The following is a 26,918-nucleotide window of genomic DNA, read 5'->3' as shown; positions in this document are numbered from 1 at the left end:
CCCCATGTGGCAGATATCAAACATGAACATATGGGCACAGAGTGACACAGCAATAGAAGGATCAAGCTGGATAAACAACCTCTGCACAGACTAACCCTATCCAAAAGTGTGGTGTATGGTTTGTGGTTTTTTATTTTTAAATCCTAGAACTTGCTGCTTTCTGCAATCAGTTTGCTTTGTGGAGGGCTGTCCTCCTCCTCCCAGGAGAAGGTGTGGGGACAAGTTTTCTCTCCTCAGTCATAAGAGAACTTCAGTGGTAGGTACCATGGGTAGGAAAAGTTTCACAAATTGTAGATAATCCAGGCTTGCTTCTTTGCAGTGTCTGCTCAGACTTCTTACACCTTCTGAGGAAGAAAATGGCTGTTACAATAACAAGAATGCTGTTCTAGTTACTTCCTTAGCCAAGAGACCCAAAGCAGGGGAACTAGCTTTTTCTAGGAACTCAGCCTTTGAAGAGATTTTTGTACCTGAGCMTCTCCTCTCTCTGTTGGTGGTCATAGTAGGACAAAAGAACTTGTTAGTTGTCTGTAAGGACAGTGAAGACTCTCCAGAAGTAGGCTTAGTAAGAGACCTCATAATGTCAAAACTGYAATTTGCTAATATTGTTGATACATCACTTAGCTGCTTTTTAGATGGCCGAAAGTTAGATTTAAGTGCATGCATTTTTTTTTTTTTTTTTAATACTTGCCTTTTTAATTCTTCAGCCCTCCTGGGATATTCTTTCTGCATGTGATTTCTCAAAGTTTAGGATCATCTAATTTCCAGCCTGAGAGTTTCTCATAACTGTTTGCCTGCTARCTGTGTCAATACTATCCTCTCTTTAAGTTACTTTCCTCTGTTGATGTTTTACTCTTAGCACTTACAGAAGGTGTTTACAATMTTGTTGCCAGGGTAAATAGTACAGGTTTTATTAGTTAACTCCTTTTAAGTTCACCCTTCTGTTTTTCAACTGGAATTCATGTCTCTTGACCAAGGCCCATTGGTGTGATGGAATAGAGTATTTCAGATAAACACAATTTTTGACAAAAGCACTGAGAATTCTTGGTTACTCTCTAATAGTGTATACATCTAAGCATTGATTCCTCTTCCACACCTYCTCTCCCATTCCCCTCCAGCATCACTGTGTGAGGAACTAGAACATGTAGTCACTAATGCTTAGGTCAGCTGACAGGGGTTTGGCTTACAGTAACGCTTTTGGTTCAGTACTGAAGTATAGCATCTCCATATTGAATGGTGTCATTGTACTTCATAGCATTGCAAGTGTCTCATTAGAATAATTTACTGTTCCATATTTTGATGCATACTTACTATTTTGGGAGAGGGACAGAGGAGAGAAAAGGGAAGTAAGTTTTGATAATTTGGAAAAAGGGGAGTTTTGAGGGAACAGCTGTGTGTTTAGATAGCTTTATCACCTGTGTAGTTATGTGGAAATAAGTAAGGTCATAATAAAGCTTTCATCTTAGTTTATMATTTTCTTCTACGAGTAATAGTTTTCCATCATTACAAACACTTTCTGTTAAACTTGTGCAATGGTGCATTCTATTTGGATGGTACTTAACAGCAATTGGTTGTTTAAATAGTTTTGGGTTTAACAAAACAAATAAAATAATGACCTCTCTTCTGTGAGCCTGCAAATGGTAACACRTGTCCAGAGTTCTACTGTCAGAAAAAATCTTTTGCTTCTGGAAGTCTATTGATATCCTGTCATTACTGAAGTACGATTTCAAGATTTAGTACCATTAAAAGTCAATCATTATTGCCTGCCTTCAAGTGTTACAAATGTTTGAGTATGCACAGCTTGCAGAGACACTAATGTTCAGTTATTTTTCAGAACCTTGGACTTTGTGCATTCAGATTAGCTGTATTTTAGATTCAACTATGTGTGAATGGTGGAATATTCTTGATCAAGTGTGTTTGCAGTAACACAGCTTTGAAACCAACCAGGTAGAAGCAGTAGTCCTCATCAAAGAGTACTTTTTTTGCTAAACTTTCRAACTTTGGTTCAATGMGAATGTCTGTCTACCTAAATTTATGGAGTAAACAAATACAATCTCATTACATTACTGACATAGGGAAGGAAGGCAGGCTGTCCTGTGAAGAGTACTTGAAAAAAGCACATTTGTTTCTCGGGAAAGGAGAGGGCCTATTCCTGGAAGTACAGTCAGTACTAAGGGTATCTCTTTAAGTAGTTTTTTAAAGCAAAGGGACACTTCTTCCTTACTGTATTTTTGTATTGCTTTAGGTTGAAGGACTTTAAATGCCTGACTTTAGTGTAAAATATCTAGATGGCAGCTAAAGGCTAACTTAAGGAGGMGAAAAAAAGTGCATAAGTATGTRCAAGTGTTTGGTTTTTATACCACTGATTCTAGCTGTGTTGTCATAAATGTTATAGTTATACCAAGAAAGATAGTTGCTCCCATGGGTAACTAACTCTGTGCTTATTGCATGCCTAAGCTTTGAACGACTGAGTCAAGAAATTCAAGCTTCAGAGTTTTGTGCCTGTGAACTTAGGAATGCTGCTGAGAGGCCACTGAGAGGAGATGCTAAAAGTATATGCTGCCCTTGACATAAGAAAAAACAACTCTAGGCCTCTGTTTTGAAAATTCAGTGTTATATGCTTTGTAGCATTTGTAGCTTTGTAGCCTCCACATTTTAACTAAATAGACATTTAATAGAGAAGAGTTTCAACTATTTTTTCATAGATGACTGCATGTTTGGTGAACAGTGTTTTTATCAGCTTTCAGTTCTGTGGAATAAGTTTGTGTTAACAGATCAGGCTGTTTTCAAACAGCAGTACATGGTATCTGTGTCCCAAAACTGTTCTGTCAGGGGAGCCTTTAAATAAATTTTGAAAAGCACAGAATAAATATTAAAATGTARTGCAATTAATTTGGTATCTTTGGTGGCTGATAGGAGTTAGAGGTGCTAGGAAATAGTTGACAGGAGAAAAGGTGTGTTTCTAAGACTTGACATGGGGAAATGGAGGTAGTAAAGATACTGGGATTACTGGAACACTTTTGCTCTTTAATCATAGGTGGAATGGGGATATGTGTGTTCCCAGCTGAGTATCTTTGGTTTGTAAAACAGATAGAGAAGTAAGAGGCTGCAGCCTTTATGAAATACCTGCATTTAAGTTTACATATTTGTAAGATACTGTGCAGAGGGGAGGGAACGAACTGGGCTCACTTCTGGGCCTAAAGGTATTTTTCCTCTTTCTCTACAAGCCTGTCTACTTCATAGTCTTTCTTTTATCTCTCCCTGAAGCCACTCCATTCTCTGTGTTTTTTACTCCATTGTTGTAAAGASTGTTATTTTATCTTGCAGTGTGATGAAGCTCCCTCTCCAGTTAAATATCATTTTGTTTGTCTTCCTAACTAGTGCATTTTTTAAAATGGCTTACGATAGAGTGAAGAGGATGATGTGGAGTAGTTTTGGAGTGTCTTATGGATATTTTTAAAAGAAAAAACATAAACCATGAAAACAAACCAGAAAGACAAGAAATCTTGCTTGAGAGTTGAGTGAACTTTCCTTCCAAAGTGTCATATTAACAGTATGAGATTATTTTCATGTTTTAAAGTGTATTTTAGGAGTGTAGCAAGATGGATGCATTGCTTTGCTTCAAGTTACTATATCTTTGATTATACACAAAGCACTCAGAAGAAACACGGTCTTCCTTTCCTCTCTTCCTCACCATATTCTGTGTCAATCCTAGACAAGACCAGAATTAATGTGTTGTTTGGGGGGCAGTAAGTTGTAGATTTGCCCATCAAACATTAGTGTTGGGTGAAAGGTCACCTGTATAGGAGACAACTCTGAATGTTCTGATTGGGTCACAAAACAAATTGCAAGAGCAAAGGCTTATTGAACCAGCTATTGTATCTACTTCTTAAATAATAATTTTGATCAAGTTATAGAAAACGTAGAGCTCTGCTTGTTCTTTTATGCGTGTTTCAGAGTTGTGAAGAAGCTCTGTTCCCCTGCAGTGTCTTCTATATTAGTCTGTGAATCCTTTCAGTGTGTCAGTAGCAGTTTAGCTGGAAGGTAATGAAAAGCATTGAACAGATCTTGGTAGCACCTATTGCAACATCTTGATGGTGGAAAGTAAGCAGTCCTTCTTCCAGCTCTGAAGTGATTGACTGTTGCCAAAGAATTCAGGCTTTGACAAACTTGGCCATGATAGGACCCTAGGAAAAATACCTCATTAGTGTTAACTTGTTTGTCTTGTGAGCTGTAACATATGGGCATAGTTACAGTTGTTCTTGTTCAAGGAAAGTGTGTGGGTAGCCTGGGAAAGATAGGTAAAAATCATTGGTGAGGTTAAGGACAACAAAGTCCTGGTGGTACTTATACATAAGGGAAGGAGGAGAGGAATTTGTAGCGGTCTTTTTTTGTGTCTTAATATTCAGTGATGTTGAGTTATTGTCTAGTTTAAAACTTAAGTCTCCCATCTTGCTAAAAAGCACTTGAAAGAGCTCTGATATTTAGATTTGATTAAGTCCAGCATCTTAACCCTCTGTATTCAGGTCCTTGGATACTCATTTTCCTTTCCCATACTCTAATCTCCATGTACAATGCCTTGTTCCCACAAACTTGTTTTATTTATGGAGCACTAAAAAGGTGTATATGTGCAGAGTGGGGTAGACACTTGTCAGTAAWGTGTACCATAAAGTTGCTTAATTCCTTCATAAAACTCTGTCTTTTGATGACTTTTTCCATGATTATAAAAATTTGAGCCTTCCTAAAATGCATTTGGGGGAGCTAATACTGTATGGTGTTCTACATATTTAATAAGAAAGAGTAGCTCTGAACACTGTAAAGTCATGATCTTACAATTGACAGGATCAGTTTAAAAGCAGCTTAATCCTTAGTGTTTAACAGGTGTTTCTTGGCTTGTTACTTCCTTTTGTTGGGCTTTACACAGAACTTCTGTTCATACAGATATTTGGTAGGCATTTTGGTTCATGATTTCATACAAAGTAAATTACTTTAATTGTGCCTGTGTCAGTAATTTGGTATGTGTATTGGAGCTTGCTTCTCATTACATCATTGTAAGGTATAATGTAAACGTATAAATTTTTCTGTTTTTGAGAAAATGCATCTGTAACGCATAATTCCAAGATCCTACTGCTTTTAACACTGCCCAGTTCAGAAAACTTCAGTGTGTTTTAATGCCTTTGTTTGCTGTTTTATAGTATTCTTGTGATAGCTAAAGATCCATRTGCAGATCCAGTGCTGAGGAAGCCGGAAACATAACCTGTTTTAATTGGATTTCTTCCTCAACAACTACAATTAAACTATTTCCCAGATTGTGTCATGTGGCGTAGGAATCTTGCTATGCATTAGGCCTATGACCTTTTCTGTGTAGCATTTGGATGAAATCTCTGCTCAGGAGGACAGCATAACCTGCTTGAGCCAGTGTGGGAAAGGAAACCTCAACAGACATTAACCTGAGTCAGTTCTAAATATCAGTGATTAGAAAAACAACAGGAAAACTGAAATCCTCCTGATTTGTCCCAAAGTTGTCTAAATTATATGTTGAAGATGTAAAAATCTGAAGACCCATTTTAGGTGAGTAGAAAACAGATGAGTATCTTCTACCTGTCCTTGGAAACATGTTATTTTTTAAAATTTTTGKTTTTATCTTTGTAGTTTTTCTCTTTAAGACATGCTAGGATTACTAATCAAGTTTTTGTAGACTGGGTTAGAGCTGAAGGTGCATATTATCAAAATGAAGACTCACTTTCCTGCTTCTTTACTTTGTTTTCATAATACACTTAGATCTGTGGTCTTTAGTTCATCTGCGGCACACTTATCTAATTTCTTCTTCCAGCGCTAACTTCTGTGGCATCTAGTTTCTGAATTTCTTCAGTCCAGTGACTAATTAAGGTTCTTAGTCTTTTTTTTTTTGTTTAGTTTTTGCCTTTCCCTTTATAGTTGTGTAAGAGATTACAGAGATCATCTTGTGTTAATTTAGACTTTGGGTGACCAAACCACGTTTTATTAGCCACTGAGCTCGCTAGGTCTCTTGGTAATTTAAGACAGCCTGGCAGAAGTTGATTAGGAATTTGGCAGGTCTCAGAAAACCTTCCGTGCTGCAACTTGCGGTGTGTATTGTCTAACAGGCTCTGCAGGTAGGACATGGCTGTGTACCATATCAGTATTTGTCTTGTGCTATTGCACTACGTTTTGCTTAAGTGTTGTGGATGCCAGATGCAGGTGGATGGCAAACTGCAAATGAGGCACCATCTGGTCTATGGCATTAGAAGAGGCTTGGTGTTTGAGCAGTAAGTTCTGCATTCAGACTCGGCGTTGTAAGTAAATGGAGCTATGCAGCTCAMAGGGAGCTGGTCATGAAGCATGGGGCAATGCAGATTTAGAATAGGTGGTGGTTTTGAGTAYCTTGGTTGACTTGCRTGGAAGTACTGAAATAAGCTACTAAGTTAAAATTTGTATTAATCACTCAGCTGATTTTTCTTTTTTCCTCCATGGGTTATAAAAGCCCTCTCTCCCAACTTGGTCACACCTGTTTGCTTGGTCTTAGCTTGACCACCTGCTTCTAGCTTGCCTTGTTTTCTGGCAGTATCAGTGATCTGTACTTCATGAAGGTTTCTATGTTTCATGTTATGTCACAGGAGGTAAAAGCTCCTCATTGAAATTCATTCCTGTCTTCTGAATAGTCTTCTCCTTCATTCTTGCCAGACAGTGTTTTGGTTTTTTTATTTGTTTGTTTTTGCTTGTTTTGTTTTTTTGTGTCTGATTTTTTTTGTTTGCTATGCTGACCATGAAAGCTGAAGACACTGTTCAGATAGTGGCTTTTGCCCCCCTACTAAACAAGAGTTTCTAGAGAAGCTGAAAATGAAGATCCCATAAGATTTTACTTCTGTTGCTTATGTTTGGTTTTTTGTTTTTTTTTTTTATTGAAAGTCTTCAATAAGTGAAGGATTCACATCAGTTCACTCTGCATACAAACAGCAGAGCTTTGGTCAGAATTTAGCTGTTGGAAAATATGTTCTGTTAGAGAGAGAGACTTAAAAACTTTTGTGTAATTTTAAAAATGAAAAGAACTATTACTTTCATTGTTATTAACAAGTTGAAACTACACTTTTATTAGAACCAGGTAGCAGAATTGCATCCTGAGGCCCTCATAGCATAGACTTTGCTGTGTAATAGCTTGTTAGTATGTAACAGTAGTTTATAAGGTCCTGTACAGGTGAAGTCAAGCTCTTGTAGGACTGACTTGGAAGAAAAAATACTGCTTTGTGGTACGAATGTGCACAGAAAAAGAAACTTTGAACATATTTGTTCCTCACTTYTGCTTTCATTCACATTGCTGTGCTAAAAGGGAAAAAGATCTGTCAACGAAGATAGGAAACCTGGTTCAGTATTTGGCAGCTAGCATTTGCTGTGTTTGTGTGGGCTTGTTCTCTGTGTGGTGTAACAAATCTTTTGTGTTACTGACATGGCTTAAAMACCTCTGGGCTGCTTCTTAAGCTGAGCTGTCTCTGGCTGACTTGCAACTCTCCAGATCAGACTGTTCTTTTCCTTGATAYGGATTGACTCAAGAGTTTCTGGGTCCTTATGCTTTTGATAATCTTTGTATCTCTATAGTAAAAGATTTAACTGCTGCGGAGGTGACTGAATTATGTTAACAGAACTTAATGTTTAGCTGGTTAAAAAACCAAAATGAACTAGAGCACACAATTCAGACTGAGAAACTACAGGTGGTGTAAACATGAAAATATTTTCTTGAAGCTTCATGTCCTGGCCCTCTGCCATAGTGAGAGCATTCGYTTCCTTTGTTAATGAATTCAAGTCAAACTATACACTAGAGGAGAGCTTAGGCTGAACTAGTTTGGACGTGTTACAAATGATGACATGAAAACGTATCAAATTTGGTTTATTTGGAGAAGAACAGCTATAATACTTGAATTTTTTTACMAGGGCAAATCCTTTGAATGAAATTGTGTGTAAATGCTCTAGGAGATTATTTTTATAGTTAACTCTATTACTGATGCACCCAAAACCAAGAGAAATAGTTGCTTTGACAGCACTTTCATGCATGAAGAGCTGCTTTTCTCTCAGAGCACTTGTCTTTGGGAGGGATGGGGAGTGTATCCTTGGGTATGTGTAACCCTAACCCAGTCCAGCCTAATAAGTGATTCAGTATGATTTTGTGTGGTTTCTGTATCAAWAGAAGTGAATGATAAAAATCACCATGTGAGTTTTACGTCATTAGATGCAGTGCAGCTCGGAAGCCTTAGTGTGCTCTGGCATCTTTGAATCACATGGACAACTTCCGGCTATTCATGGGGAGAAGGTAGAAATAGAAGTGAATAAGGACATTAAGTGTTAGCTTGGTCTTTCTGTGTTTAAAGAAGTAAAGCTTGTCACATTCTTAAGGCTCAATGGTTTCATGTAGCTGAATAACTTAGCATTTGCATGAATGCAAACCAAATGCATGCATCTTACTGTGCCTTACAGCATTTTGCAGCTTATGGGAGARTATATTTTTCCCTTGTTTGTGTATAGAAATTTACTGTCAGGAAGAAGGGATGGATGATGAGAATTTAGGATATGCTGCAGAAAATTTTTCTAGGAAGTTTTCACTATGTTATTGTATTCACTCCCTAAAATTCATCCATGAGCTACCTCTATAACCAGAATGGACAAGAGGCTGCTAAACTGAAAATAAAAACTTCTGCCTGCTTGGAGCTTTGAAATCTGCTTGAAGGTGAGGACCTCAGTGGAAAAAGAGCGGGAATGAGTGGATAACTTTTGAATTTGGAGAGTATGGAGGGAGAATATCGTGTCAAAATCAGCTGCACAAGACTGAGTTTAAAACAACTTTTTTGGACAAAAAAAGTCATCTTTAGTCAGCTATTGAAGTAGAAGTAGTAATTGAGTACTTGCAAGTACTTGCTTGTAAGGCAAGTAAGTAGGTGTGYGTGTCTGCAGGTAAATGAGAAGAACCTCGTGAGCAAAACAGTGAGCAAAAATGAGGTGCAGCCGAGATCAGTTGAAAATTATGTGAATCTGAAACAATTCAGCAGTTACTAAACCGYAGGCAGTAAGTTCTTTGGTTTAGTTGCAGTTAAGATCTCAGTTCTTAAATGTGTTGTATGCTTGTATATTTAGAGTGTTGTTTCTATTTTAACTAGATTTATCACAGAAACAGCTGATCAAGTAAATTAATATTGTCTGCACTGAAGTAAAAGAATACAGATCTGAACTCTTAGGTGTAATATTTTCTGATATGTACGCTGAACTCTGGGTTCTGGCTGGCAAGATTTGCAACTTGCTGGAAGAAAATGTTCTGAACTTACAAGGCATATAAACATCCTCCTGTCTTTTCTTTTTTCCCCCCCTGCCTTTGCCTAATACTGACTTGAGGGCAGTAACTGTGCAATTTTGAGGAGCTGGATTGCTGCAGCAGCATTAAATAAGGCAACTGGGATTTTTGGGCTAAAGTACAAGAGAAGTGTGCTGACCAGTGTACTTAGCTCAGCTTCAAGTGGATTACCGCTATTATACTGGAACATTATAGGCAGAGGTGCTAGGCATATCCTGAAATGATCAGGGGAGTGCAAGAGTCTGAAAAAGTTCTTGCATTACCAAGATTCTTGCAAAGGAGCTTAAAAAAGCACAAAACAAATCCAAACCAAACACCCCAAACAAAAAAGCCTTAAAGCTCATGCAAGTATATTAAGAAGGCCCTTTTGGAAGAATTCAGTTTATCTCTTGCAGGTATTGTTACTGGTTTGCCTTGTTACCCTGTTAGTGGCCCCTAGAGCATGTTGGAATTCATTTTACTCATGGTGTTTTTCTCTCAGCCTGTGTCAGGGTAGCTACCTTACAGTTCCTTGTATCCTTACAGGAGTGATTTAGATGCCAAGTAAAGGCTGATACAGGCTTGTTGTGTAGTTCTGTTTTCTTAGTTTGCTTCAAAAACATGGAAGCATGTTAGTCATTTCCTGTTGGCTTTCCACAAGCAGAAAGGTAAAGGCTGCACTGCAAGTAGTTTTTGACTTGTGTTCCTGTGGAACCTCTCCAAGCAATGTGTTGATTATGTATAAGCTATAGTGTTTGCAATGGATATGTTAGGTTTACAGAAGTTAATTCTAGTTGCTTTCCTGTACAATAGCAAAGATGACCCTAAATAGTAATCAAATAGTGTTTGCTTAAACTCAAGAATATGATGCAGCATAATAAACAGCAGTGTTGTTACATGGCTTCAGAAGATGTGAGTTTATTTGAAATTCTGGCTTTTGGAATTCAACCTCATGCTAAAGATTCTGCTTATGATGAGAGCCTCTGCAGGCCTGTGCTTTGGTGTCATCATAGCTAGGAATATGGAGTTATGAAATCTTAAATAAAAAGGCTTGTGTGCAGATAACTGTATGCTAGAAGAAATATTCTGTTTCCTGAATAGCAGTGCCTGTCATGGAAGCATGAAGGTCTGATGGATGGTTGTAGCTTTTTGTTATTGTGGGTGTGAGGAAGAATCAGCATAGTTGAGGAAATTGTCTTAAAATCTGGCAGGACTGCACTGACACATTCGGCTGATCTCTACTGATTTGGGGGTATTTCCTTTGAATGTAGGTCTGTGACGATGGGAAAGAAGAAACCAAGTGCTTGGAGTGAGACTCAGGGGGGCAGTCTGGATGAGAACAGTTGAGATTTAGGACCCTCTGGGCTCTTGCCTTATTGTTTCAGGATGTGGAAGGCACAGTTGTGAAAATGTCTCTTCCTTACTGGGCTAACTGAGCACATGGTATTGTGTGGCTTGCAGTGAGACTTAAGTTAGTATTTTGATGTTAAAGGTCACAGCTGAATCATGAAGCTGCATTATATTTAAAAGCAAACTGGGAGTCATATGGCAACAAGTACACAATAAGAAAAGCAGTTAAGTTGAGAGGTTTCACTATAGAAGATAACTCTGGATATCATCTTGACTTGACAGATGCCTTACAGGGTAGAAAAGCTGTTATTTCATTGTTCTTCACATCTGAAAATACCACGTGGATGACAATACATTGTGCTACGTAACTGCTAAGTACAGACTACTTAAAGTGTCTGGTTAACCCTGTGTCATAGTTTAATCCCAGCCAGCAATCAAGCACCAGGCAGCTGCTTGCTCGGTCCCCCACCAGTGGGGTTGGAAAGAGAATTGGAAGGGTGAAGGCTGGAAAACTTGAGGAATTAGGTAAAGACAATCTAATAGGAAGAACAAAAGGCATGCATACAAGCCAAGCAAGACAAAGAATTAACTGCTTCCCATGGGCAAGCAGGAGTTTAGCCATCTCCAGGAGAGCAGGTGCCCGTCACGTTAGCGGTGACCTGGGAGGACAAAATGCACCACTCCACATGTCCTCCTCTTCCTACTTCTTCCTTCCACTTTATATACTGAGCATAAAGTCATGTAGTCTGGAATATCGCTTTGATCAGTTTAGGACACTTGTCTTGTCTGGGTCTCCTCCCAACCTCCCGTATACTTCAAGCCTCCTCACCAGTGTGACAGTAGAAAAAGCAGAAAAGGCCTTGGCTCTGTGTAAGCACTTCTCACCAGTAACAAAAACATCTGTCTTATCAACACTGTGCTCTATTATCAATGCTCTGTTCAACAGAAATCCAAAACATAGCCCTGTACCAGCAACTGTGAGTAAATTTAAGTCTATGACAGACAAAACCAGCATACCCAGATAGATCAGTGTAAGACAGAAGTTTCCATAGGGAAACTACTAGCCAGGATTGCCTGTGAGATGTTTTCTTGCTGACTATTATGGTGGTGTGTGGAGAAGCCCATATTGTGGCCCTAGGTGGGAAAGTGCATGGCTTACCCAGCCGAGTGATAAATAAGYATTGCTCCTTGCAGAATGAATCCTGCTACAATGCACATTTTAGTCAGTACAAGCTGAGACAATAGTTCTGTGGCAACCATTTCTGTGGTATGGCTGAAAGCTTGACATTAGTATGGTTTCAATGCCAGCTGCCCTTTGGGCAGAAGGAGGCACTACTTCCTCCTTTTAGAAAATGSACAGAATGGGCCTCATTTCTAATAGAGTGGGATTTTTTTTTCATATGGTGTTCAAATACAAGGAAATCAGAAGAGAATGCACAAGAGCATTTGACAGTGCCTGTGGTTGACTTCAGCTGGACCCCTGAGGTAGTGCTGGGCCCGTGGTCAGCTTGAGCCTGGTTAATGCTAGGCTTTGTTAYTGCATTGCTGTTCTGAGGAGAATGCTACAACCTACGAGCTCCTCAGCTGAACTGATCAGGCTACACCAGCAAGCTGGCATACGTTCCAGCAGTTGCAAGCTTTTTCTGTTTCATTGTAAATCTTTGTGCTCTAAAGTATGAGAAGTTGTAAATTGATGGTGCTACATATTACTGAAAAGCTTTAAGCATTTCTGTTAGTGGGAATATTGGTTATGAAGGAGTTAGAATAAGAGGAAACGATTGTGAAGAGGGAAAGCTTGCCTTTTGAGGAATAGTGTTTATAGCTTTTTCAGCTTAGTCATCAGGACTTCTAGCTGAGATTCATCAAGCAASTGTATTTTCTGGGATTGTGTGTTTTGTGCTTTACTTACATTCTTTTAAATTCCTAAGTGTGAGGTAAAAAATAACCAACAAAAACCAACAACCCAAAACCAATGAAGGTAAAAATGATTTGTTAATTCTATTTTTTGTTCTTGCTGTTTGCTGCTGTATTGGACTTCATGGTAGAAAGAACATGAAGAATTTTTGAAAGATACTTTTGACTCCTGTGATGTGGGGATTAGGATGGAGAGTGATTCTTCTGCCTAACTTGTATTCTTATTAAATTCCTGGAAATATTTAAAGTATTTCTGGCATGCTAAGTGTGACCTTTCAGTATTAGGTTTATTACTGCAGTGTAACAAGACTGAATCTGAGCTAGCAGAATCGTGATCAGTTTCCTGTGCTGCACAGGTGTGTGGATGATATACGTGTTCCTTTTAGCATCATACATGGCRTAACGGTTTGCATAATATCAGTTTATATGCTTGGTTTCTTATATCCAGTAAAAACTGCATAATTTAGGATTCTTTCTTGCCCCCCCTTCCCCTCTTGTCCCCTTTGTTCACTTCTATAGGCCCTTTTCAGAAGAATAGACAATTATGTTCAGCTATTCACTCTCTTTACTGACAATGCCAATCTTGAGAGTTACTTCATTGGAGACATTTGAATTTGAATCTGAAGCTGCAGTGTTTTAAACTTTTTAGTGACAGATTTCTTACTTACTGTGCTCTAGATACAATAGGTACCAATTCTGCATATAGGCTACTGAGTTCTTAAACTTTGGTTACTTTCCTTCTTACAGCTTTTTTTCACCTGCAAATACCCTTTTTTATCAGATTCCACAAAATTAGAAACAGCAAAACTGGATTTGCTGGTTGCTATGCTCTACATGGAAATACCAATTTAGCACAGGATACAGAAGTCACCTCTGTTCACTGAGGAATTAAGTGAAGCTTGTTCTTGAAATATGTCTGTTTCTGAGGACTTTGGCTAGGGGTTATGGTAGTCTTCTATAAATAACTACCAAAATAATACCTGTAGATCTCTAGCAGTTGCGAAGCAATTCCAAATGTAGTAATACAAAGCCATCATGGATTTTCTTTAAAATTGTGTGCACTATTTAATCCTTCTGTCTCAAATATCTTTCCTCTGTAATTTAGCTCTCATGAGTAAAACTTCCTTATTATCAAGCTAGGTCTTTTTCCTGATGTGTATATATCTTGCTTTATGCAAATGAAAGTTGCGTAAATCAGACTAAGGAAAGAAGCTGTTCTGAAAGCACTGTAGTTACGTTGTGAATACTGCTGCTCATTCCTGAAATGGGAATTTGATACAATGGAAGTTAAAATACTTGAATACTGTTGTTTTCTATCAAGCACTGAGTTTCTCCTTAATGTTGATACACACACATTCTTCTAAACTGCATTTTTCTTGTCTCCTTATAATTAGAGAAGCCCGCTAGAAAAGAATGTGTCATCACAAGATCATTGTGGAGCTTCTAGTTCGGGTTGAAAGGGAACTTTAAAGGTCATTTAGTCCAGTAGATGATCTGTGTACTGTATACACCAAAACCTGGTTKCTCTGTATTAAGGTTCCAAATGTTCTTGAGAAGAACCTTGTCTGTTTGTCTTCTAACTAAAAATTGTTCAGAAGCTTCTGGCGGTGAGTCTTCATGCCACATCTCATGACTCTGTCTCTCTTGTCTTTCAGTGAATGATAGTGTCTAGAAAGGGTATGTCCCTTCAGGAGAGAGGTGCCAATGTCCAACCGGCCTAATAACAATCCAGGGGGGTCACTGCGACGTTCACAGAGGAACACTGCCGGGGCCCAGCCACAAGACGACGCAGTAGGAGGAAGGTATGACTGCTATCTATAAGTGTGTTCAAATGTGTAACAATGAAATTGTTGGGACTTAGAGAATAATGTTTTCCTCACTGCAGTCCAAGCACTGACATTTGCATAAAATCTTTTTGCCCCTGAAATGCTACCTGTACTGTTAATGTGTGAGATGAACCCATGGATAACTCWCTGCCATATATGTTCAGCTAGAGTAGCAGTAGTAGAGCTGCAGGGTGAAAAAGCTGTTTTCCATAAATCACARGTAGTAACAAATTCCTTCCCCTTCTTTTTTTCCCTGATACTTAAAGCATGGGAGGGGGATGACAGGGAGAGTCTGTTACTGGGAATGTGGGAAAATCTCTATTTCTATTTGAGAAGACTGAATAACTGGTAGTCTGTTACCTTTGCACTGCTTATAAGTCCTGRGCAGCTTTTGAATAATTAAAGAAAATAAAGTTTGCCATAATTTAATATGCCTGATGTAGTGAGTAAGTGGACCAGATTGTATTTGTTCTGTAAGTAGTTGCCTCTGCAGTGCAGAAAGAAGAAGATTCTTAGAACTTSTCTGTGGATGACTATATTATTACTTCCATGAGTGAAGCCTGTATAGGTATGTGTTTTCTTAACTCTGTTAAAAGATTAGTCTAATGAAAAAGTTTATAGTATGATGGTAGGCAAATCTCTCTATATYCTACTTCCCCAGATATGTTACTGGTGTAGTTGTTGGATATGTGTACCTTGGGCTTGATTTTTTAGGATGAGTGTTAAAGTATTGCACGTCGGTGACACGAAAGTATTTTACTATGAAGGAATTGGGCTATGAAGTTTAATGAAGATGAGGTGTGTTTCTTACTAGTGTGAAGTCTGAGAACAAGTTGAACTATTGTTGAATGGGTGAAGAAGGCCAGCTTTTAAGGAACTTTAGGGAGAATAATTGAATCTGAAAAATGCAGCTTCTCTAAATAAGTTTACTGCAAAAGTGGAAGAGCAGATGATAAGCACAAGGATTCTCTCCTGAACTATTGTGGCATAAGGAGAGGGAAGTTGGCGCCTTAAGGTAGTTGTAAGCTAGAACTGTTTTTGGAGAATTTTTCTTATAACAGAGGCATGGTGAGCCCTTCATTCACTTCTGCCTGTTTTGTGTTGTGTCTGTATCTCAGTGGATGCTTAAGTTAGATACTGCCCTATCAACTTCTTCCTTTACACTGAATTTAACCTGGGGTGAATAAATATCTTTCTAGAATAAAGAATTGGGGGCAAGTTATTTGGAGATGAGATGGGGATTCTTCTTCAAATATCTACTGTTAGTTCAGACTGTACAACAGAATGCCAGGGAGAAGCATTCTGTGAGTCAGACAAGCTGAAGAATTTTAAGGGTAGCACTATTTTCTTCTAAGAAGAAAACAGTGCTACCCCATTGTTTCGGTGCACTGTGATCTGTTATGCTGTCGTGCGATGACTTAATATTAAATGACTGGACCTTCTCCCCTGCTCACCAAATCTGTACCATACTTACATGGACAAGAGTGTTTTGCACTCTTACACTGTGTTAGACCTTTATCGGAACCAGAGCTCCTTGATTTAAGTAAAGAGAATGGAAAAACCTTATAATCCTCTTTGAATCTGGGTCTCTTTAGAACAGGTCCTCCCCTGCCTTTTCATCTTTGAACAAGCATTTTGAGCTGTCAAGGCCTATAAAAAGGCCTAGTTAAAATATGTTGGTTAATGTAAAATTTAAAATTAATTAATCTTCTTTTACTGTCATCAGCATCTCCTTTTTAGTAAGGTGCTGGGCAGAAATGGCTATTATGCAAGGACCAGTGTAAGATAGATCTGTCAGATCCTTAKAAAATTGGCTCTTGGATACCAGTTTTTAGCTGGTGCCTGTCTGTGGACAGAAACCTGACAGGACTCACCCTTCCATGTATCTAGCATGCAGTAGGATAATAATGTTTCAGTTTGGCTTCTGAGCAGTATGGAGGAGGGTCTGGAGTTCACAGGTTGATGTGCCTTGTTACGCTTTGCCGTACTCCAGTGATCAGCACTGCTTTGGCTGCTATATTAAAAAAAAMCCCAAACACTGAACAAAAAACAACACATCTTTTCATACTTTAAGGGTTTCTTTGGGATGCCCAAGACAATTTATTTTCAGTCTTCATTGCATTTTTCATCAGCAAAGTGAAACGCTGTAGTTTCAGCTGTAAAATCATTTAAAAAAAACTCTGGAAAGGCTAGTTTTGATAATACGCTCAGATTATGCCAATAACTGTGAACTTGGGATGTATCTATGTTAGTATTGTAGTTGGACCTGGGAATGCTCTTTTGAAGCAAATCAGTCATCCTCACCTGCTGTGTTTTGGCTAACACAGAATGGTCTTGGAGCATTTCAGCTGGAATCTTTTTGGATGAAACTGAACTGAAAGTTGTGCTCTATGAGAGCGTACATGAATGGTGGTCACTTGTAATCTGGTCTGAAGTAGGAATCATTGAAATGCAGAGATGGTGGATGCTAATCCTTAATGGCAACYATCTTGCTTTATGGATTTTCTTCTGTTGCTCCATACTGCTTATTGATGTTGGTGTACAKACAATATGAGATTTTAGTCAGCCACTCTATTAAATCCATGTGTTTCATAGAAGAAAATCCCAATAAACAACTAAAAACTCCRAACATCCACTCCTCCCCCAAAATAAAAAAACTAGAGGGAATTAGTAATGTGACTCTGTAGAGGGCTGTTGCTTCATGCCTAAAATTAGCCACMGAGTTTGTAAGCAGGTTTAAAGGCCACACCTTCTGAAGTGTTGGAGGTTACTTCACTTTGGTCATAGATATGCAATCATAACTCTTCGAGCAAGGACAGGTTTCGATACTGTCTGAACTTGTGTACTTGATTGCATTTCTGCTTTGTATAAATAGTTTCTCAGTGCTGGAAATGCATCAGCTTTTTTCTTAAAGCTTTCTTGTGGCTGAGGTGCATGCATTTTCAAAATACARATTAAGTGATGAAAGCTTGGAGAGTTTATGCAGTTTGTCTCTCATAATTTCAGACTTGGATGTTAAGGCCAGTAATCCAAGGTAAGCAAGTGGTATGGCCAGACGGCCTTGTAATAGCCTTAGAGTTGCCTCAATCTCTTATTCTCTGGAGAGAATGCAAGAGACTTTAGTTGGTAAAGGTGTTAAAAAAGAGAGAGTCAGGAGAATGATAGTGTTGCCAAGCTGAAGTGCTAATGTATGTTTTTCTATAATCTTTGGCACTTTTATAGCTTAAAGGTATTTTGTTAAAACTTTGCCAATTTAACTTGTTGAGCATGAAGACCTTGGAAATTCCAAACTTCTCTTTGGCCTGTTCTAAATGCAGAATCTCCCTCCTGTTCCATCGATTATTGATAGACTGGCTTAATCTGGAAGCAACAATGGAAACCTATTTTTCTCTAGACTGGGCTTGTTTGATGTCCCTCTAACATCAATGCTTGTAGTCACAATGAGCTGGGAATGCCTGTAATGGTTTTMTGCTGGAGTTTTACCAGCAATTTCACACTCAGCATAGTAACTCGATAGGAACTTTGATAGTTTGATTTTGAGGTGCATTTTTTTAAAAATACAAAGAATGATACTAGGCCTAAAGAAGTATAGAAAGATGCTGTTTATTTCCAGTTTGTGCTGTAACAATGATGTGTGCTTTTCTCTAAAAGAAAAAAGGGATGTGTRTTTGAAGAGGGTGTGTATATAAACTGGTGAGCTGCTGGTGTTGTGTCATTCCCTCCCCATGTATGCATGTAAGCAAACTGGCCTTGGTGAAGTTGGAGTAACGTGATTCTTCACTTTCCTTTGTCAGCAGTGATGTTGAAATAACTGTGCTTTGGATGAATTTCAGCTCTTGCGGGTATTGCCGTTCTTACTGATTTTACTATCATTTTAGAAAGTATTTAGTGTTTACCTCATAATTGAGAATTACTGTTATGATGGCACCTTTATAATTGTCCAGTATGAGCCCTGYCTGAAGTGTATCTTGGAGCGCTTGTGACTGAAGGATGACTCTTTGCAGGTTTGGAAGGATGCTAAAGTTTGTAATGATGCTAAAGTTTCCCTTTGCAGCAGTAAACCAAAGCAGATGCGTTAATGAAGCTTTCTTTTCATAGGGGTAGGAGGAGGGGATGGAAGGTACTTACTGTCGTTTTCTTGACTGTATATTGACATTGTTACCATGTGTGTTGGAGAATTAATGTGCCCTTCTGGCTTAGCTCCCAGTGATGCCATAGTATTTACTTTGAATGGGAGCAATTTGGAAGTGGTATTGTGAGGCACACAATAAGATCTTTTCTGGATGGGGTACAGTTGATTGTTCCTTTCAGTTGTGAGCAGTGTTTCACTGTGTTTGTATAGAGTAATGGAAGTGGTCCTATGTGCTAGAACTTTTTACTAGTGCTGCAAAAAATTATTACTTTTTATTAGTGGCATTAGATGACAGCGATCCTTATCTTTYAGGGTGCTGTTACGCCTTATGGAACCTTTAGGAGTAGCAGTATTCAAGAAGGATATAACTTTGATGTAAATGACTGCTATGCTGTTGAGTATGTGAAAGTAGGATACTTTATAAATAAATTTTAATGGTTTGGAATAAAATATGTACACATTCTTGTGTATTTGGAATTGAAGGCTAAATGATAAATGAGATCCTTGTTGGCTGCATGTAGGACTTTGATATTAGCAGAAGTGCTTCTGTCAGTTTTACTGCTTTTGTTCTAAACAGGATTTATTTTTGAACCAGTCTCAATGGTATATCAAGTGGTAAGAATTTACCTGAGACCTGTGAAAAAACTAAATATAATGTCTGAGTTACTGGGGAAGATAGGTAGAGTATTTCTGAGGAGAGGAAGTAGGTGTTTTTCCACCTTTTTTCTTCTGTGCTATTGCTTTTTTTTAATCTCATTTTTGGCAGGAGTAAAAGGATGGTTTTTGTAGACTTTGTTTGGAAGCATTTAATAGCTCACTCTCAGCTGCTGAGGAAAATGACTTAGATTAAACACTTCGTTTATTAACTAACTTCAAAAGGTGTGTTGGTTTTTTTTTAAGTATGCACAGAGTAACTCTCCGAGAACAGGTTCTAGTTGACTCTTTATTATGGTTTTGCTTAGGGCTGGCTTTCCACCATATTGTTTATATAACTCAGCAAGCTAAATGGTGGCTAGCTTGTCAACTTCTGTGTGTGTGTTACTCTAAACTTGTGTGTCTGCCTGTGAATTAAAATGGGCATCAGCAGCCAGCTTTGCCCAGTTGAATGAAGTCTTGGAGTTGTTTACGAAACTGTCTTGAAGTTTGGGGAGGGAGGGAAGGAAAACAAAAAACTCATACAAAACATAATTTGAAGTTACAGCAAGAGCTGCTCTTGCTGGAGCTGCCCCGAGAGTGAAAATGGGCAAACATAAGCTCATAAATACTTAGTTTACCATTTTTTATCAATAAGTAGGACCTTAGTCTCTCAAAACACTTGTTGCTGGAATGTTGTTTTAAATATTCTTAATGAATGATACATTAATGGAAAAGACTAAAAACTTGTAACGGTAAATTRCAAGTGCCAAACCTTGGATTATGGACAAAAGTACACATAATTTACAACTTTTTWAAAAAAAATCAACATTCTAGCTGCCCACGTATCTTTCACAGCACTTGATTGTTCTCCAAGCATTGCTCATTCTGAACGCTACAGACTATTCTTACAACCTTTGTATGTGAGTTTAAGGAGACCTTAAGTAAACAATCCCAACTTCAGTATAAATTGGGACTTGTTAGTTGGTGTATGGTTTTTACATTAATCCTACAACCAAATTCTCACTCTTCTTGCTCTTGTATAAACCTTAGAGAAGGAGAGTTCCTGTCATGTTCCCGTTGACTGACATGCTACTGCATGTGCAGTTGCTATCGTCTTGTGGAACTTCTCTTTGCAATACATGCAAGGCAAGTGAGAAGTGAGAGCACAGTAGGTGTTTTAGAATAAAATTTAAAAAAAATTCTCCTCAGGTGGGACTCCCCATTTGCTATGTTTCTAGAGCAATCTTTCTGCTCAGAAGGTTGTTTGTATGGATAGTTTGATGGATAAAGCAAAGCAAATGCAAATGGGGTGTGCATGGTCCCTAGGATATGGTTGTAGCTTTAATAGTCCACACAAACTGGACATTGATATGAAAGTGTATTTGTAAAACTTGTAAGAATCTGAAGGGTGAAAATGTGAAAGGGGAGGAGCCTGAAACCAGTGGAAGCTCTTCAGTGCATGTTTTGCATGTATTGCTTTAGCAGTATTTTAGTTGAAAAGTTTTTCAGTTAYTCTGTTTTGTGAATATCTAAAGCAAAACTAAAATCTTTATGGGAAAGTAACCTTTTAAAATATACTTAGAATAAATAAACCCTGATCAGTTTAGCTTACATAAAACCCAAGATTCCTGCCAAGTGTAAATTATGTAATAACGTTTGTTACTCCCATAATAAAAACATTTCATGGGGAAAATTAAATTTCATGCCTTAATCTTGTGTTGGGAAAAGAAAAATCCAAATACTCAGGATTAGGTGAAGCATTCTCAAGTTTACCTTGATGGAGTTTGCTATTGTGGCCTCAAGATCTGTTTTAATTCACTTGCTTTTGATAGTAAACAAGATTTCTTATAGTATGGTAAATAAAAATTAATTACTGGAGTATGGAAAAGATGCTGTTAATTTTACTTTTCAGACTGTTACACTTTTAGAAAGGTAGGCAACAGAAAGTGCTGAATATGTACTATATGCATTCATGACTAAATAAGAATAATTCAGAAGAAAACAGGAGSAAAGTTATCAAGAAAAACAGTCACACTCCTGAAGTTTTACGATTCGGAATCTAAGCAAATTACYATGTGGTTACCATCTGGGTGGTTAGACTTGGTACTGTTTTCTGCTGAGTACTTAGCTCTGCCTTTGCTGCTAGACTTCTGGTGTTTGATTGGAATAAGCTATTTTAAAGTGTGGGGAACTCTTACCACTTCCATCGAGTCTGTTGGCCTAAACTTTGTGATGTTTGGGGTTATGGGTTGGAGCAAGTAACTTGAATTGGAAATCCATGTTCCTTGCTTTTCCTTGCCAATAGCTTTTAAGGGTGTTTGCAGTCCTCCACTTGAAGGTTATCTAGGCCTGGGTTAAGCATATGAGCATGTAATCTGCAATTCTTTAACTTTGAAACATTGCTTTTTTCAGCATTGGTACTAGACTAGTTTGGGGTTTTCAAAGGTTAGTGRTTCTGGGGCTTCTGTATAGGTGGGATATGTGCAGAAAAGTTTTCCTGGTGACAGCTGAGTCAAAAGTGCATTTTATCTAAGGAAGTGCAAGTGAGATGTTTCTTGCCTTAGCAATTATTTATACTGTCCTGTTTTAAATGCTGATGAGCCCTCTYTTCTGAGTCTTGCTGATGGTAATTCTGAGTGGGTTTCAAAGTAAATGTGGAATATATGAAGATGTAACTTAAGTCTTAAATTTCATCCATGCTGTATAGTATTATCTTTGTCCTTCAGTCAGAGCTCATACAATAAACCATTTTTTGCATGCAGCTGAGAGCTGCTTAGAAGACCTCTTAGAGCTTATCTATGTGAAACTCGTTCCTGTCTCTGACATCACAAGTTTCCTGTCTCATTTGACTGCCTTCATTGGTAGTATGCATTTCTTCATTCCTCTTACTTCAGCTGTTACCAAACAGCTCTCAATTATTTGAACTGGAAGATGTGCAGCCAGAAAATAACTGGTAGGGTTGAGCTTTCCCAAGTGGAGCTGGCTGTATTCCCATTCTGAGCACTTGATTTTTTTTTAAACTGAAGAGCAAAGATGTAAATACTCATAACTGTATCAAGACTTAATGCATGGAATCTTGAGGTAGATGCGTATATATCTGTTTTTTTGAGGAGAGATCTTTTGACAGGTAGTCTTGCTTTGTGCTGGCTTAATGCTTAAGTGAATAATTCAGTAATCTTGCATACCAGAAAGATCTGAATTTATCTGTAAAACTCAGGTGTGAGAAGATGTTTTATTCATTTAAAATTACTAAATAATTGTGTGCTTTGCAAAACACTTACACTGGTAGTAATTTGTAACTACATGAGGTGATTCTTTTTAAATGCTGCTTTAATATTAGGAGCTGATATGGAAAGGTTTATAGCTGTAAAGTAATATTTGTAAATGGTCGAAAAATAAAAATATTCCACCTACAGGTCTGTATCTGTATCTTGGAATCCTGATAGCTTTCTGTTTTGACTTTCTGCTGACAGGTCACATTTAGGGCAGGCAAAACATAAGGCACATAGCCCTCCTGAGAGTAGAAAATCTATTTCAAAGACACCCAAAGTGCAGTCTAATACTACTTCTGAGCAGTCCAAGGGACACTTTTCTAAAAGGTAATTGTGCTTCATATTCATATGTTAACCAGTGTTATCTGCACTTCAAAACTGTGTATAGTTATTGAGATATGCAGAGTTCTTTTAAAACATATGCTAATACATATTTAACTAATCTAGTTAYTGCATTCACTGGCTATATTTCAGTGTTTCAAATTGTTTGGTTTTTCTTTTTCTAATTCACCAACTAAGAGCATTCCATCAGTGATGGGGAGGAAATGATTTCTGCATAACTAGTCCTGGAATACTTGCAAGGCCTTTCTCCCCTTCTTCTGCTTCATGTTGGGGCAAGATTGCCCAAGGAATTCAGAGCAATGTCCAATATGAATTGAAAGATGCAATAATCTAAAGTAGGCCTGTGTTCAGGGTAATCATCTTGGTATTGCTTGTGTGCTCTTCATGTACTTCCACTATATATGCACCAGAACAGTTTTGCTGTCATGTAGAAGAGAATTTTGCCATTTTTGTATGTGATTCACTGCATCAAATTAAAGATTGATGAGAAACTATCCTTTCATTAAGAGCCTTTCTTGAACTAGAATCCAGTTACGACTAGTTATGCATTACTGAACACTCCTTAGTCTCTTGTGGAACTTATATTCTTAGACATTCAGTTAATAGCTTCATGGCTTGATTTTTTGTTTGTTTTTAATCAGTTTGACATATTAAGATATATATAAGTAAAATCTGTTCAAGTTATAACTACCTTTTTAACAAGGTGGTGCATTGTGCTTTTCTTTTGCAATCTACTTATTTTTTATGCTAGCAAATACATGCAATTTGACTGTTCTCACACAAGCATGTGGGGGTTCTTGTTTGTTTGCTTTAATGTAAACTTAACAGTGTTTCTTATATGCTGTTTCCTTTATTATTAAAGAATGATGACCTTTATCGTGCAAAACTCTTATAACTGTGAGGCTTCTTGAGTTCAACTCTAATACTGTTCCTGCTTACTTCTACAGAGGCTGTAGTTCATCTGCTGTTTTAATACCACAACAAGAAGATCCAGAGAGAGTCAATACTTCAGAAAAGCAAAAAACGGGGCAAGTGCCTAAGAAAGACAATTCTCGAGGAGTTAAACGCAGTGCTAGTCCAGATTACAGGAGGACCAATTCTCCTAGCTCTGCTAAAAAACCCAAAGCACTTCAACACACTGAAACTTCCCCGGAAGCTAACAAGCCACATACTAAATCTAAGAGAAGACACTCAGACCAAGAGCAGCCCAAGTCTACACAATTGCCATCAACAAGCAAGGCTCACACCAGAAAGGGTGGAGCTGCTGGTAGCTCCCGAAGTCAGAAAAGGAAAAGGACAGAGAATCTGTCTTGTATAAAGAGTGGGTCATCAGTTGAATCAACTGGCACTGAAGAAAAGTCAGCAAAAGTCTCCAAGCTGGCTTCAAAATCGGTGACCTCAGCCAAAGCTGGGTGTAGCACCATCACCGATTCTTCTTCTTCAGCTTCCACCTCCTCCTCCTCTTCTGCTGTTGCCTCTGCTTCTTCTACTGTTCCTCAGGGTGCCAGAGTGAAACAGGGAAAGGACCAGAGTAAGGCTAGACGTTCCCGTTCTGCATCCAGCCCCAGTCCAAGAAGGAGTAGCAGGGACAAAGAACCGAGTAAAACAGGTGGCTCTTCGAAGTTTGACTGGGCTGCTCGATTCAGCCCAAAAGTCAGTCTGCCTAAAACAAAACTGTCTCTACCAGGCTCTTCCAAGTCGGAGACATCAAAACCTGGACCTTCAGGACTACAGGCTAAGCTAGCAAGTAAGTTGCTCTTTTGTGGAAGAATAAACACATACGTTTTAAAATCAAGTCTTCTAAGCAAATACTTCTGTTTTTTTCAAGCTGCTTGCGATCTTCCTAGGGAAATTAACTTTTAGTATGTTCTGCTTAGTTAAGTAAAGCTGTGACTGAAACTATTTACAGCTAAAGCAGACCATGTAAGTTCAGTCAGTGCTCTGTAAATTTAAGTTGCTTCTGTGTCTTGAAAATTGATTTTAAAAATAAAATACATGCAAAATAATTGGACGTTGTGATGGGGACATATATGTTATAAAACACTCTTGGTTATATTCCTTTTGTCAGAATTTTTTTCCCCTCTCATTTTCTTAAGTCTTCTGTTCCAAAGTGGGAATCATAAATGCTGGGCAAACAAATAGATCATATGTGGTTTCTTATTTCAAACTTGTTTTCCTGATTTTTCCTTGTAGTGAGAATCTGTGATGTTTAAGAGCAGTAATCTTGTAAACCTGGCCTATGTAGCACTGATTTTAGTCACTTTATCCTTTAAGTTGTTCTTACAGAGTATGGCTTCTTTCTGGTGCTGAGTTTGAGTAGAGCAGGTACTGTTCTAGGACCTGGTCACTAAGAAATGTAGGCTGTTTCCTAGCAGAGCACCTGCTTGCTGGTATGCAGACATGCTTTGTAGCTCTGCTGTCTTGAACATTTTTTTTTTCATGTGTTATGCTGCCTTTGTGTACGGAATGATTTTTTTTACTGCTTGTGTTCTCTAAGACTTGATGTAAGAGGTTGGATTGTTGTTCCTTTACTTAGGCATAATCAAAGGTAGGTTKTCCCAGCTGGGACACATCCATAGCTAATACTAATGCAGGAAATAGGTGAAATAATGAAAAGCAACTGGATATCTTCCTGTATAATCAGCACAGGTCAATTAAATTTAACAGGGGTGTTTTGGATAACGTGCATGACTGGAGTATTGATTTTGGAATKACTTAACCTAACAGATGAAGAATGGCATTTGGGAAGGAGAGARGAGTTATTTGCTTTACAGGGAGGAGAAGGAATTTACATCAAACCAGAAGATGAAGGCAGAGAGTAATTCATGTCATAAGTTACGAAATTTCATCAAGGAGTAAGAAGAGGAAGAGTCAGATAGCATAATGTAAGGGTGTTGAGTACCTTGAAAAATAGCATTGAGAATGTGAGCCTAAACTATCAGTGTACTGTTTGGATAAAAAAAGATACTTTGACTTGCCTTGCAGGTCGTAGAAGGGCTAAAGGTGTTTTGCCAAAAGATGAGACATTCTAGTATATGTGACAAAACCAAGCTGGTAGGGACTGTACATGTGTGTATGTATAAAATGTCACTGCTAAGGGGGACAAAGCATGGTGAGAGATGTTTCTACATGTAATAAAGAATCAAGTTATTTTCTGTAGATGGCACTTGAATTTGAGGGAGGGGAAAAGTACTAAGAGGTGATACAAGGAAGTCTAACATGCCTCTGTATTTTACCATAAATCAGAGCAAATTTACTTATTTCAGTAAATATAACTGATCATCAAATATCACTGTAAGAGCTCAGCCTATAACAGCAGTCTTAAACTATGATATCTTTCAACAGTGTCAATATTTCAGATAGTACTTTGACAACATGTTGAAGTGATCTTGGGATCAATAACTATTTTTTTAACTTTTTTTTAAAAAAGAGAAAGCCTGTATGACATATGGTTTCGAACTGTTTGGAGAGATTTGAAGCATTGTAACAAAATACACATTTTTGCATAATGCTGAGAAGTGTCATGAAAATATGAAGAAAATAAACCACCAGAGTAGGTTTTTGAGAAAAATTTGAATTTACTCATTCTATTTTCTGTAGCAGACCAGTAGCCTTGGAGGATGAGGGAGCTGAAGAAAGTGATGTCTCACACAAATACTTAACACCCTGAAGCTTTCTAAACAGGAAGGCAAAGAGTGATCTAGATGAAATTGAGGCATCCACTCTTCTAGCTGGAAACAAGCCCTTAGTCATAGTAATCCTGTGTAGAAACTAAAAGCTTAAACTTGGTAGGCTATTGTAGGCATATATTATGAAACASAGTTGGAGAAGTTTGAAATAGGGCTTATGGAACTTCTGTGGGAGATAAAAAAAGCAAAAATGACAACTGCGAAAACTTCAGGAAAAATGACAGGTGGAAATGGTTCTAGGATAGTGAGTGTGAGGAGAGGGGAGGTTATTCAGGCTCWCATAAAATCATAGAGTGGTTTGGGTTGAAAGGGATCCTAAAGGTCATCTCATTCCAAACCCCCTGCCCATAGGGAGGGTGACCTTCCACTGCACTAGGTTCTCAAAGCCCCATCTGGTTTGTCATGTCTATGTAAGTGCAGTGCTGGGTG

At 38.2% G+C, this 26,918-nt stretch overlaps 1 protein-coding gene across 8 annotated transcripts in view; it reads left to right on the top strand.

Moving 5' to 3' along the window:
* TRIP12 (thyroid hormone receptor interactor 12) overlaps positions 1 to 26,918 on the top strand; it is a 75,068-nt gene that overhangs the window by 8,844 nt on the left and 39,306 nt on the right. For 5 of the 8 annotated variants that reach the window (XM_057366912.1, XM_057366916.1, XM_057366915.1 and 2 more), the window contains exons 2-4: positions 14,248 to 14,394; positions 22,660 to 22,785; positions 23,748 to 24,547. In XM_057366912.1, the coding sequence (XP_057222895.1) occupies positions 14,297 to 14,394; positions 22,660 to 22,785; positions 23,748 to 24,547 (1,024 nt within the window). In that variant the 5' untranslated portion in view covers positions 14,248 to 14,296. Of the gene's footprint in view, positions 1 to 5,380; positions 5,569 to 14,247; positions 14,395 to 22,659; positions 22,786 to 23,747; positions 24,548 to 26,918 lie in introns of those variants that run through there. The other 3 variants (XM_057366918.1, XM_057366917.1, XM_057366913.1) reach the window with 2 other exon arrangements.

This window comes from Malurus melanocephalus, unplaced genomic scaffold, assembly GCF_030028575.1.
Source record: "Malurus melanocephalus ecotype Western Australia unplaced genomic scaffold, MMel_1.1 scaffold_73, whole genome shotgun sequence".
NCBI classification, from domain to species: Eukaryota; Metazoa; Chordata; class Aves; order Passeriformes; family Maluridae; genus Malurus; species Malurus melanocephalus.
This window is presented reverse-complemented; position numbering and strand designations above follow the sequence as displayed.